Here is a 13,679-nt window from a genome sequence, read left to right as displayed (position 1 = left end):
CAGAGCCCCCTGGGCAGAGGCACTGGCAGAGGTATCACAACAGCCCCAGGCAATCTGGGCTGGCAGCAGCCAGAGAAACCCCCAGCGCAGCCACGTCCTCCCACGCTGCCACCGGCGTTTCCTTTACGCAAGCGGAGGAGACCCGGGCACAGCTCTGGGGCAGAGAAAGCAGCCACGGGGGCTGAGGCGCGGCCATAGCCCCCTGTGGGCCCCGATGAGGGGCAGCTGCCCACGCCTGCCGGGCAGGTGCCGGCAGCACCGCAGCTGGTTCACGCCAGGGGCAAACCGCAGCTGCGGCACCAGCCCCGCGTTTCGCTGACTGAGGCCCCAGTTCCCGGAGCGGGGTCAGGTGGGTGCTGCAGGCAGAGCTGAGCTCACACCCCAGAGCACGTAGCTTCAGGGCCTTTATTTCGGGGAAAGTTAAAGCCTGTAGATACAGCAATAAAATATACAAAAAAATAAAATTTTTTTACAGTATCAGATGCTGCCCTGGGCTCCAGGGACTGCGGCTGGAGGCAGCTACTGTGAGCACAGGGGCAAAGGGCCCTCCTGCCCTCTGAGCATCCCTAGGGCCAACCATGGACCCTCCATCCTGCTCCTATACAGTTTGAGGGACTGGCCTAGACCCCACAGCCCCAGGAGTTCTCCCCTCTGGCTTCCTGCCTGCTGGCTGCGATGCAATTGGGGGAGGCCTCCCCTTCCCCTCCACTGCTCATCTGTGTCTGTATGCCCACTGCATGGAAAGGGCAGGAGGGCTCCCCTCATTGTGGTAAATGCAGGATCACAAGCACTGACCCCCCAAAACCCAGGACACCTCCTTTTCACAACATCCACCTCTCCATTATGCGCTGCCCTGTGGCAAGTTCCTCTCCCCACATCCAGCTGCTCCCTTCAACTCTTGCCCCCTGCCACCTTATGTGAGGGCCAACCTCCAACAGAAATGCCACATGAAACCCCCGAGAAGCTGCAGATCCCCTGCCTGGCCCCTCACAAGCTAGAGGGAAAGGGACAAGCCAGGTACCCCACTGCTGACCACCCTGGCTCCAGCAGTTCCCCAGAGTCCAACAGGTCTAACTCACACAGTATGAGCAGTGTGGCCACACTCCCAGCCCCAACCTGGCCACAGGACAGCCATGGCCAGGGCAGCCTCTGTGGTTACACCCAGGTCCCAAAACAAGCCCCAGATGCAAACACTGCTCACATGCAGGCACCAGTGCTGGGAGGCAGCACTACCATGCCCCAGGCAGCCTCTGCCCCACAGGGACACCAGCCATTCCAGCAGGAGCCCAGGGCTGCTGGCACTGGCCAGTGCCCTGTGCCCACAGCAGAAATCTGGTGACAAGCACAAGCAGCTCCTGAACCTCCCTGCTCCCAGTAAAGCCCAGGCTGAGTCCAGCAGGAGCGGTGTCCTAGCAGGGCAGGAGCGCCCAGGTACATCCACCTTCAGCTCTGAGCCCTGTGCTGGTCCTGCTGGCCAAAACCAGGGCAGGGGGAGGCACAGGGGAGACCACCCTGCACCCTGCAAGCTCTGGGAGGTGCTGGGCAGCAGGAGGGCAGGCCCCACTGCACAGCTGATCCCCTGTCCAAACCCGGGCTCATCAAGTCTTGAGGGTTTGGGGTTCTGGCAGTCAGGGCAGCAGCTTCCAGCCCTGGGCTGCGGAAACATTTGTAGGAACTGCAGCTGCAACTGGAGGAAAATAGGCACTTGAATGAGCAAAAATAATAAAAAACTGTTATGGAAGGAAATAGAAAAAGGTTCATCCCCCTGCCCCAGAGACAACTGGCACCACCCCAAAGAGGGGCTGCTCTGTTGGGGCAGGCAAGGAACTGGGGGCACAGACCCGGCCCCCAGGTGCTCTCAAGGACAGGCTCAGAGCAGCCACGGCCGAGTGGGACAAATCCAGGAGACCTCTCTGGAGGTGGGAAGGCCGAGCCCGGGGAGGCCCCGCGCGCCAGCACAGCCCCTCACATGGGTGAGGACGCACACTCCGGGGTCAGCTCCATGTCGAAGGTCAGCGACTCTGCGGGCAGACACAGCTGGGGTTACGGGGCCCGCGCGTGGCCACAGCCAGGCCCCCCTGGAGCCCCCCCAGACTCACCAAACTGCCCTCCCGAGTTGCCCTCCGCGCCCTCGCTGCTGTTGCCGAACTGCATGAGTGAGTCCAGGGTGCGCGGGGACATGGGCAGGTCGATGGTGTTGCTGAAGGAGGTGCTGTCAAAGGGAGGAAAAGCACAGAAACCTCCCGAGTCAGGGCCTGGCCAGAGCTCTCCGATACCCCCGCTCCCCGCTGAGGGGCCGCTGGGCCATGCCAGAGGCCTCCAGAGGAAAGAGCTCTCCAGAGGAAAGGGGCCCCAGAGGGGAAGAACTGGGCTGTGGTTTGGGCAGCAGCCGGAGCCTGGCTCAGCCTCTGCCATCACCCCAGGCTGGGAGGCCCACAGCACATGGGCAGAGCCCAGGCAGAGGAGGGAAGAAAGGCAACCCCCTCCTCCAGGGAGGCTGAGCACACAAACATCCCCCAAGCACTGACAGACACCTCACAGGAATACTCACGGGGTTACACAGATGAACTTGGTCTTCAGGTACGGAGCAGCGCCTGCAAGGAGGAAGAAGCCTCATCAGCAGCCACTCAAGGATGAACCCCACTCTCCTCCTCCCGGAGCACAGGCACTGCCCACCCTCTGCCCCCACTCCATGGGACCCCACAGCTGGTTCCACACTGTGGCTGTGCCCTCCAGGGATGGCACAGGGTCCTGGCTGGTGACAGCCCTTCCAGTGCTGTCCCTGTGACACAGGAGCCACGGAAAGTCAACGACTACCTGAGTCTGTCGCTTCCGAGTGCTCCTGGCTCTCAGAGCGGCAGTACTTCCCAAATGCCTCCTCCTTGGGGATGTCTGGGTACAGGTACACCAGTGGGGACACCAGGATGTTGGTGGCATCCATGATTTTGTAGCCCATGATGATCTCCGCAAACGACATGTTGTTGAGCTGCTGCTTGGTGTAAGGTTCCACCGACTGGATCTGTGTCTTCCCTGCGCACGGAAGGAGAATTTTGGCAGAGGGCAAAGGCAGAGCCTCCCTCAGACACCCCCAGAGCAGCAAGGACAAAATGGGCCTGAAGCTGTGATCAGCCTTACCAGGCACCCTGAACTGGGTGGGGAACTGGGACCTGCCAGCTGGGTTCAGTGCCACAGACAACCGTACCCAGTGGCAGCATGTGGGCAGGGACACCCAAAAGGCAGAGACCAGGAAAGGGCCGCCTGGGTTAACCCAGGCAGAGAGCTTGTTGTGACAAGAACAAAGGACAAGTGTCTTATCAGGGGGTCCCAAGCCTCCTTTAGAGCCTGGAACGCTCAGCCAGGCACCCAGAGCACCGAGGGGAGAGTTCATACCGCTGATGTCCTTCTCCACCCACGTGAAGGTGATGCCACCTTCCTTGCTGCTCTCGCTGAAGCGCAGCAGGAAGGTCCCTGGGGGCTTGGTGCTCAGGATGGCTCTCTCCCGCTCCTTGCTGATGAACCCCATGATGTACCTGGGCAGCAGGAAGCGAGCAGAGCGAAGGTGTGTCAGGGCACAGGCGCAGCTCCTTCAGGATGTGAGCCCTGCCAGCTCTGCGCAGCAGCAGGACCTGGCCTGGCTATTGGCATTTTAAGGATTCCTAGTGGGGTTTCATTCTGAACAAGCAAAAAGCACCCCAGGAGAGCCCACCTGCACTTGGACAAGGCAACCTACACCATCAGAATGGGACCTGTGGGACCCTCCCAACACTCAGCCCAGCCAAGGACTCTGGGCTGGCACTCACCCTTCGTTCCACAGTGCCAGGATGTACTTCTTCACCAAGTCAATGATGTTATCCAGCCAGACCCAGAAAGAGAAGCCTTTACCAGCCATGTTCTCCTGAGGAAAAGGCAGAGAGGCTGTGAGCACAGCTCAGAGGAAGGGAACAGCCAAGGGAAGGTGCTCAGGGAACAGAAGGAATTCTACCTTGCAGAACTTGGCCCAGGTGATCTGACAGCCGGAGTAATTCACACCTGGTCCTGGCAGAGAACAGGAACATGAACATTTAAATAGAGCTGTTCTTCCAAAGACACCCTTTCCAGGGAGCAACTTGAGGTTTGTGTTGTTTGGGAGAAAAGCAAGTAACTGAAAATTACAGCTCCTCTGCTAAACATGGGACCTCACTCCTGGATGGCATGTACAGGTGGGGAGTCACCCCGAGGGACAGCAGGGATGGGCAGGACACCAAGCCAGCTCACCCAGCACTTACCCAGCAGTTTTTCTGCCAGCGTGGTCAGCTGCTCAATGCTAAGGCCACGCTTTGTGGTGGAGGAGAACTGCCAGCTCAGCACCTCTGCCACCTGGTCCCAGGTCCCAATGGGCGGCTTGGTGAAGAAGTTCACATTCTGCACCAGGGAACACATGGCCCTAAGTGGGACACGAGACAGAAGCAGGGCCGGGCCCTGCCCCAGCCCCGTTCCCCATTCACAACTTCCCTCTGTCCCTGGGACACACCTATGTCAACACCTGCCTGCTGCCTCCCCACACCAGCCCTACCTTGGGGTTGTTGGTCAGCATGTTGTACCACAGGATAGACGCCCAGGCATTGGGCATCTGGCAAATGTTGGAGATGACCACCACAGGCAGCGAGTGGGTCTGCAAAGAGAGGATGTGAGCACAGGCTTGGACATGTCCCAGAGCTCTTCTGCACCCAGGCCCACAGCAGCAACAGGCATGACCCATGTCTCACCTCCAGGTCGATCTTCAACCCCTGGTGATACACCTCTGTCTCGAAGGTGATGAGGTGCAGCTCCTCAGTGACTATCAGTGAGGCCTGGGGCAGAAGGGGACACCATGGAGCACCAGGAGACACCCAGCCCTGGCCTGATGCATGGCCAACAGGCCCAGTGCTGCTGCTTGGGGCTGGCCTGGCAGCTGCCAACGTGCCAGTTGGTGCCTGCAGACCCCCAACCTCAGGGCAGGGCTCAGCTACCCCTACCAGAGGCCCCCCCACACTCACGTCGCAGTTGGCTCTGCCTCCGTTCCCGCAGCGCTGCTCCCGCAGGGTCTGTGGAGAGAGGCACAGGCTGCAGCTGCACCGACAGCACACGGCCCAACAGGGGCAGCCCAGGAGCCCACAGTACCCACCAGGTGCTTGAACTCTGCAGAGAGGCTGCCGTTGTTCGACTCCTCCATGTTCATGACTTTGGTGTTGGTCCCCAGGATGTTAAACTTCCGGGACCTGGGAAGAGGAAAGACAGGCTGTGGCTGACAGGGCCCTCTCAGAGTGAATGTGCAGTAGGCTGTCTGCCAGGAATAAGAGCAGAAATGAGAAAAAATGACCAAAACAAACATTGCACTTACCCCCGAAGTGCTGCAACATCCCCAGAGTCCCTAGGAAAGGGGAGAGACACATCAGGTCATGGCTGTGGCCTTCCCACTCCAAGCAGACAAGCCAGTGTGCAGCACTGGCTGCATCCCAGCATGAGTCCCATGAGCCCCCCAGGCTGTCCCCCAACATGGGGACAAACCCTCAGGACCCACTGCCACTCTGCACCCTCCCCTTTGACTGGGAGTCACACTGGCCCCTGGTGTGGAGATGGAGCCCGACCCAAGGACAGCAGAAACAAGTCCCACTCCAGTAATTCCACCCAGTGCCATTGGGAGGGGAGCACAGGACTCACTTGTCAATGCAGACTTTGATTTTCAGCTGATAGTTCAGCTCTGGAAACTTGACCAACAACCTGCAAGAGTCAGCAGACAGGGAGTGTGAACATCCTGTTCATGCAAACACCCTCTGTGCACCAGGCACAGCTGGCAGCCAGCAGCATGGACCAGTTCTTCCAGTGTCCCTGGGCCCATGTGCACACAGGCCTGGGACACATCAGCCCTGAGACCTGTTCCCAGAACAGGGGAGGTGCTGATACTCCACTGAGCACCCTGAGGATCTCGTTTGGGCTGCTGACTGCCTACACCAGGCTCTGAACAAACACCTTCCACACTGTTCTGCACCAGGGGCTGCCATATGCCAAGGGGGCAACGGGGGCACAGCTGGGAGAGGGTGAGGAAGCTCTAAGCAGAGCCCAGTGTCAGAACAGCCTCTCTCCATGAAGGCTGGCAGGGAACACAGCCCACCTAAGCAGCAGCTGGCCAGGGATGCACTGACATTTCCACCGCCCACCTCCCCAGTGGGATTTACCAGAACCCAGCTGGTTCCAGGAACACGGTAGAGCCCCAGCCAGCCCTACACTGAGTCACATGGGCAGCACTCCAGCCTGCTGGGATCCATCCCTCTGCCATCCATCCCCTCCCAGCACCTGCGCTCCCCAGGTAAGCTGGCGGCTGCATCGCACCAGCATCTCCTTCAGATCTCCTGCTCCACCCTCCCTGCACAGCTCCCCTCCCTCACCTGCAGGGGCAGTGACCCACCTGACTTTGGTGGTGAACTGCACACCTGTCTTGATGACAAGGGGCCGGTCGGGGTGCATGGGCATGCAGGGCTGCCTCTCCACGACAAAAGCGCTGGGGGAACAGCACAGGGACAGCAGTCAGACCTCACTGCCCACCCTCCACCCACAGCCGTGACTGGGACTGCCCACGGCCCCTGCCTGCCCTTGGCACCTTTTCATCAGGTTCCTGAACAGCTCCACAATCCGTTCCTCCAGCATGGGCCGGTGCTGGACAATCGGGTCACCCTTGTAGGATACTTTCTGCTGGAGTTCTTCCAACTTCTTGATCTGCTGCCGGGTCTGTAGCTGTGATTCAGCAAGAGAGGTTATCCTAGGGGAGAAGAGAGAACCTAGGCTCACTCTGGCTGCCGAGCCTGCACAGTCCCAGCCTGCAGAGCCCTTTTCTTCCCAAGCAAGGGGATGCTCTCTGTGCCAAACACCAAACCAGCTGAGAAGTGAGAGTGTCTGTGGCTCCCAGCCCAGTGTGTTTTTCTAGGCCACGCAAACAAAACCTGCACATGCCCAAGTTCTGCAGAGACACCAGGGTCTTTTCAGCAGCCTCAGAATCCCCCAGGCCTGTGGCTGGGGACACCAGGACACCATTCCAGCACTGGTGCCTAGGATCAAGGCTCAGTCTGACCAGTGGGTTACGTTGACACATGCAGGCACTGGAAGCCATTTTGCAAGGATATTTCCAGAGGCAAAGAGCTTGTTTCCATGGCAGGTGTGTGAGTGCCACTGCTCTGAGGCAGACACAGCCCCAGCCAGCTCTCACCAGTTCTCGAGGCGGTCCAGGCAGATATTGGGTGGGCCACCAATGCAGGCGATCTGCTGCCGCCTCTTCCAGTCTGCCAGTTCCTCATCTGCCAGCATCTTCTGCACATACTCCATGGCCGACAGCAGCCCGGCCAGCTCGCTCACTATGCCCTGCCAAGAGAGAAAGCAGAACCTTCAGCACCCTGGGACTGTGAGTTTCACATTCACAGACAAGGAAGAAGTCGCCCAGGGCCGTGTTTCCAGCACTGCTCTGGTTCTGGCCATGCAGGAACACCAAACTCCAACCCTGAAGAAGGAGGATCTGCACCTGAGGGGATCTGGAGGGCTGGATGCCCCACGTACCCTGCGCATCTGGTCCAGTGCCGTCAGCATCTGCTCCAGCTGCTGCATCTTCTGACGGGTCACCGACTGGTTGTTCCCATTCAGGTCCTGCATGTCTGTGCAGAGGGGAGAAGCTTCAGCCACACACACGGGACTTTTCCCACCCTCCCAAGTGACACAACACTCCCACGGCAAAGTGCAGGCACCCTGAAAGCCCCCCGACAGCCAAGGAGGAATGTGACACAGCCTCCAAGCACCTCGGTGGCTCTCCCATACCTACAAGGACCATTCCCTCCCCATGCCACTGCTGTGCTCACAGCAGAACTCTGGTTCAGCTCTCCCAGGGGCAGCATGAGTGGCAGAAACAAAAAACCAGGTTTCTCCAATTGCCATGCAAATGCCCTGAGCCTGAGCACCTTCCTGCTGAGAGCTGAGGCTGGAACACGCCCTCCAGCAAGTTTCCTCGCAGGAACACACTGTGGTTTGCAGCCGCTAATGAGCTGCCATTACCTCCTTGGCTTTTCAAAGTCTTGTAGTTAAAATCAAAGTCATCCTGGAGATTCTCCACCACTTTCATCTTCTGCTCCAGATCCTGCAAGGCAAAAGATGTGGATTCATTCAATGCACTAAAGCACTATGGTGGGGAAAGCAGAAGGAGTCCAGGCAGACACGTACCTGCACCCTCTTCCTGACATCCTGCAGGTGCTGCTCCAGCATCTGCTGCTTCTCCGTCACCACAGCTGCTGTTGGATGTGTTGCCTGTCCCCCTTGCTGCAGAGGGGACAAAGAGGGCATTAGGACAGGGCTGTGACACAGGGATGCTCCCTCCCACCCTGAGGAGGTTCTGCAGGGTCTTCACCCCATCCCTAACATGTGCCAGAGAGCTGGCTGCTCACTTCAGTGTCAGCCCTGCAGTGACCCAGGGGTCAGGGCACTCCTCACGTGAGGGTGAGAGGAAAGATGGGGGCATCCACCTCACAGCACCCACCCAGAGTACCCAGGCTGCATCCTGGCTGTCGGGAATCTGGGTGGCAGCCCTGGGGTACCTTGCCACTGACCTGGGCTGCAGTGGCAGCAGTCTGGAGCAGTCGGGACTCTTCCCACAGGCAGCGAGCCACGATGCGAGCGATTTCCATTGGCTTCTCCAAGTACCTGCTCTATAAAGGTTCAAACCCTCACGGTTAGCAGGCACGAGGCAACCCCTGGGATCTCCACAACCTTTAGAGCTGCGGGTGGTGAGCTGTGCCAAGGAAATCACTGGACTCCCACCAGTTCCCCCCTGCACCTTCCACTGCCCAACTGGCACTTCCCACCTCACCTGCAGGAACTGCTTGATCCGGCGCAGGTTGTGCTGGTAGAGGACGTTGGACTCCTGTAGGAAGCGGCTGTACTGCTGGTCGATCTCCCCCAGCAGGTTGTGGAACACCAGCGTGGCGTGCGACTCCTTGCTGGCTGCATATGCCCTGCACGAGGGAGGGAGAGCCCTGGGTGCCCAGCAGAGGGCAGGGGGGCTCTGCTCATGCCTGCCGTCCCCTGTGCAGTTTACAGAATCACAGAATCATTTAGGTCATAAAACTCCTCCAGGATCATTGAGTCCAACCTTTGACCAATCACCACCTTGTCAACTAGACCAGAGCACTCCATTGTTTCTGGTCTGGGGTCTGACACGATGCAGAGTCCCACTCCATGCACAGTCCCACTCCTCTTGGCATCACAGGGAGGGAGGCCAGTCCTGCCTCATCAGGTGCCCAGGGAAAGTGGCAGAACTCTTCCAGCCTGCCCAGGCCCCTGCTGCCACTGCGGGCAGGTGTCCCAAGAAACATCCCCTCATCGGTATTTCACAAGGCCTTACCAGTCCTGGCTCTCAATCCATGGGGCCAGGAACTGCCGGAGCTCCATGGGGAAGCTGTCGCTGTAGAGCTGGTGGAGCTGCTCCAGGTACCGTGTGTCGAGCTGCTGTAGCTGGTTCCACTGCGCCATCCTGGCCAGCTCTGGAGACCTGCTGGGATGGGCACACACGTGGCTCAGAGCTGGCTCCCGGCTCCCTCCTGCCAGGACCCAGCTGTGATCCCTCTGGGGAGGACTGAGTGGGCCAGAACCAGAGACAGGCAGGGCACAAGTCTGGGGCACAGGGCTCCAGGAGGGCTGGTGCGGGCAGGTAGGTCACTGGCAACAGGTAGGAATGAAGCTGTAATCTGGTCTCGCAGGCACTCCTGGCCAGCCCTGCCAAGAGGCAGGGAAACAGCTGTGGAGCTTACAGTAAGTGCGGAAGGCGGAGACTGCCAGGAAACTACAGAAACAAGGAAGGAGCAATTTTCGAGTTCATGACTCGTATCAATAAAAATCAACACTAACGAGGGGACTCCAGCTGTGCCCAGGAAGTGAAGGCAGAGTCACTTCCCTGCAGAAAAGGGTTTGCTTTTCCCAAAGGTCGCTGCAGCAAGTGACGCAGCATCGCAGCGTGCCCTGCTCTCCTGTGGTTTGCTACAGGGACTCTTTCCGCGTTTGTCTGGGTGTGAGGAGAGAAAGGGGGAACATCCTCTGTAGGCTGAGGCACAGAGAGGGGACAGACACTGGCACCTGACATCGAGTTAAAGAGGTTTTTAGAACTTCATAGCACTGAACAGCCTCAAAGGCAGGAGCAGCCTCCACTGGACATTAACCTTGAACCACAACCCTCTGGTACAATCCTCAGGGAAGTCCATGTGAGCCAAACTTGCTTTCAATGGAGCAATGAGTGAACAGGATGAGAGACACTAGCCATGCAAGATTCAGTAAACAACAAACACTCCTTCAGTCCTGGAGTCAGACCTGGCTGATGTGATGCAGCTTTTGGGACCATCTGGGCTGTGAGCCACAGGCCAGGCTGTGCGTGGGGCAGCACAGCAGAGCCCCCATTCTGCAGAGGGTTCAGCTCTCTGGGGTCGGTTCTCAGCTGCTGTAGCTTGGGGAGTGCTCCCTCCACCCTGGCAGCTCCGAGGCTCCAGCCCTTTCACTCAGTCCCAGAGGCCACTCCTGTAACGGAGCTGCTGCTGAAGGGAAAACCCAACAAATGTACAGGCCAGGCAAGAGTGAAAACCCACCATCCCCACGGGGAGTGCCCTGCCTGTCCAGGGAGCTCAGCCACCTCACTTCCTATTGCACCACACGCAGGCACCCCCGCGCAGGGGGGGCTGCACCAGCCCCTCCGGAAATGGCAGCAGCTGCTGCCCCAGCCCAGCTCCTGCCAGCCCTGAGCTGAGGATGGTGCCACAGCACCACGGCATAGGAGGCAGACACCCGGGCGGCCCCTGCCATGCCTGGTGCCAAACAGTTTGCAGACAGACTTTCCCCTGTCAGGTTGCAGCAACCAAACCAGATGCCACATCCGGACCCTTAATCCAAGCAGATGTTCCACAAGAAAGCCACAATCCCAGTATTTCAGGGCAGTGCTGGAGCCACAATCTGCAGAGCACCAAGGGGTCAAGAGCAAAGCTCCCAGGCTGCCGTGCGGCAGCGGCACTTGGACAGAAACCAGACACTTCCCACTGCCACAAACAGCTGCAGGAGGAGCCACCTCACAGCACCAAGCTCCAGCTCCCCCCAGCATCCACAGAAGGCAGGACCGACATTCCCGGAGGGAAGGGGTCCCTGCGATGTTCCTCGCTGCAGCAGTCACCAGTGTCAGGGAAGCTCTGACCTTGTCAGCCCTGGAAGCCCACACAGGAGCCTCTCCCTGGCCAGCCCCACCGCCAGGAAACCTCCCTTGCCTGGGGTAAAGACCTGAGGGTTGAACCTTTCCGATTCCACTGGGCTTGCCCATCCCTGCGGTTTGCCTCTCCTCCACCTTTGGAATGGAGCCAGGGAACAGCCGACATGGCCAGGGCCAAGCATGGCATGATGCAAGCCCAGGGGTAAACACGCTATCCAGAGCTCAGAGTGGAGCTGCTAAAAGTAGTTCAAGAGCTAAAGTTCACCTTTCTTTATCTCACTGCAAGGGCAGAGCACAAGAGCTCTGCGGTGCCACCAGCAACCTGGGACAGCTCTGCGTGCTCCGACAGCTTCACTCACAACAGGGCTGCCCTGGAAGCAACGCTGCCACTGCCCATTCCATCTGCTTTCTTATTTCTGGGACACACCTGGGAACACCCTTCACCTGTGCCCCCACAACGAGGAATGACCCGTGGGGCAACGCATACAGGGGAGTCACTGGAAAGGCCTTGGAAGGACCACGGACTCTGTGTCCCCTGCAGTAACACAAACAGGATGAAGCTCAGTCACTGACAGCGTTGCAAAGGTCACATCATCAACAGCGGGAGCATCACAGGGTCACAACGGATGCCATCAATAACACTTCGGAGCCCCTCGCTGCCCCTGCTTCCACACAATCAACAGCCTGATGGAAAACTGTTTGACACAGCAGCCAATTGCTCCCGCAGCACAAGAGCCAGTTTGGAAAGGCTGTGAGAACTTGGCTCCACTCCTCTGGAGCGATTTCAAAGCCAGTCTTAGAGGTGGAACACAGTGATGGAGAGATTTGTGACACAGGGAAGGAGACGGCTCTGGGAGACCTCACAGCCACGGTGCCGAGTTCCCCGACCATCCCACACGGCTGTCCTCATCACAGCTCTCCAGGGCCCATCCCAGTGGAACTCCCACTGCAGGAGCTGTGAGTGACGCTGTCACCATCGGCCCCGGGGCGCGGGACACCCAGCCCACATCCCTCCTGTCCTCTGCCACCACCGCTCCAGCAGCTCCAACAGATCCACAGGAAACAGCAGAAGAGGCTCCACTGGGGAGCGACGATGACAGAGATCATTTTCAGGGTGGAAAAGGAGTCACGCACAGACAGGGCCAGGGCCATTCCCAGCCCCTGTAGATGCAAAGGGAGCGCTCTGGAGCAGACCCAGGGCAGCTCACCCTCACCGCTGAGACCCCCTGCTGCTCCCGCCGCACACGGGAACGTCCCGCAGCGCAACCCCGAAGCCCCGGGGCCGTGTCACCCCCGCCCGGCTCCAGCGGACCCGGGTGGGCGGCAGCTTCTCCGGCTCCGCCGCTTTTCTCTCTCCGAGGAACCACAGGGACCCATCCAGCTCCGCACCAGGGCTCGGGCTTCCGGCGACGGGGCAGCCGGGATGGGCCCCCCCTCGTTACCCTGCGGTGCCCGCTCCGCCCCCGCCCCGCTCCGCTGAGCCCCGGCCCGCCCCCCCCGCGCGGGGCGGCCCCGTCCCCGAGCCGGCTCCGGAGACACCGGCTCCCGGGACCGAGCAGCGTCTGCCCGCTCGCCCCCCCGCGCTCACCGGCGGTCCCGGAGGGCGGGCGGGGTGGCGGCTCCCGGTGCTTCCGGTGCTCCCGGTGCCGGCGGCGATCGCGTCCGGCTGCGCTGACGGACCGGAGCTGCTGCTGCCGGGCTCCGCCCCGTGTGACGTCACAGCTCAGTGGCCAATGGGAACGCGGCACTGCCGCGGCCCCGCCCCGGCCCCGCCCCGGTGGCCAATCAGCGCGGTCGCTGCGCGGTGCGTCACGGTGTGCGGCGGGGGGGCTGCCACCGCAGCTGTTCCCGGAAGGCACCGCCTCCCACCGCAGGGCAGTGCTGGGCAGGGGCGGTGCGAGGGGGGGAGAAGCGACTGCCGGGAACAGCCGTGCGGGAAACCCGGCCGGGTTCCGGGCAGCGCCGTGACGTCACGCGGCCGCCGCCGCCGCCACCGCCTCTTAAAGGGGCCGCGCCCAGAGCAGCGCCCCCGCGTGGGGAACCGAGGAGTGGCCCTGGGGGCAGAGCAGAGGAATCCATGTGGGGCTGTAGGGATTGATCCCATATGGGGCAGTGGGGGTCAATCCCATGTGGGGCTGTAGGGATTGATCCCATGTGGGGCAGTGGGGGTCAATCCCATGTGGGGCTGTAGGGATTGATCCCATGTGGGGCAGTGGGGGTCAATCCCATGTGGGGCTGTAGGGATTGATCCCAGGTGGGGCCGTGGAGATCAATCCCAGGAGGGGCCATAGGGATCAATCCCAGTTGGGGCCATGGGGATCAAACCCATGTGGGGCAGTGGGGGTCAGTCCCCAGTGGCAGCCCCTCCCCAACGCCACACACAGGCCTCACGCTGGTGGTTTACAAAAGAGACTTTATTGCTGTGCTGCTGCCCGGGCACAGCCAG

General features: G+C 60.2%; 1 protein-coding gene across 3 annotated transcripts; it reads right to left on the bottom strand.

Moving 5' to 3' along the window:
* Positions 1-447: 447 nt before the first annotated feature.
* STAT3 (signal transducer and activator of transcription 3) lies at positions 448-12,924 on the bottom strand. 3 transcript variants are annotated; one of them, XM_032711116.1, is made up of 24 exons: positions 12,822-12,924; positions 9,395-9,541; positions 8,861-9,005; positions 8,601-8,699; positions 8,218-8,313; positions 8,053-8,134; positions 7,564-7,658; positions 7,220-7,371; positions 6,617-6,775; positions 6,425-6,517; positions 5,680-5,739; positions 5,360-5,389; positions 5,144-5,237; positions 5,016-5,063; positions 4,746-4,829; positions 4,553-4,651; positions 4,266-4,401; positions 3,983-4,035; positions 3,801-3,895; positions 3,391-3,530; positions 2,815-3,030; positions 2,552-2,594; positions 2,100-2,212; positions 448-2,021 (listed from the first exon to the last, which is right to left on the bottom strand). In XM_032711116.1, the coding sequence occupies exons 2-24, from the start codon at positions 9,520-9,522 to the stop codon at positions 1,966-1,968; spliced, it is 2,316 nt and encodes a 771-aa protein (XP_032567007.1). In that variant the 5' UTR covers positions 9,523-9,541; positions 12,822-12,924; the 3' UTR covers positions 448-1,965. The 3 variants fall into 3 exon arrangements, with proteins under 3 accessions (XP_032567007.1, XP_032567006.1, XP_032567008.1); XM_032711115.1 differs by having other exon boundaries at positions 9,395-9,544; positions 12,822-12,922; XM_032711117.1 differs by lacking the exon at positions 12,822-12,924 and having other exon boundaries at positions 1,966-2,021; positions 2,818-3,030; positions 9,395-9,522.
* Between the last annotated feature and the right edge of the window lie 755 nt (positions 12,925-13,679).

Source organism: Chiroxiphia lanceolata, chromosome 26, assembly GCF_009829145.1.
Source record: "Chiroxiphia lanceolata isolate bChiLan1 chromosome 26, bChiLan1.pri, whole genome shotgun sequence".
NCBI classification, from domain to species: Eukaryota; Metazoa; Chordata; class Aves; order Passeriformes; family Pipridae; genus Chiroxiphia; species Chiroxiphia lanceolata.
The sequence above is the reverse complement of the archived record's forward strand: the minus strand, read 5'-3'. Positions and strand labels throughout refer to the sequence as shown.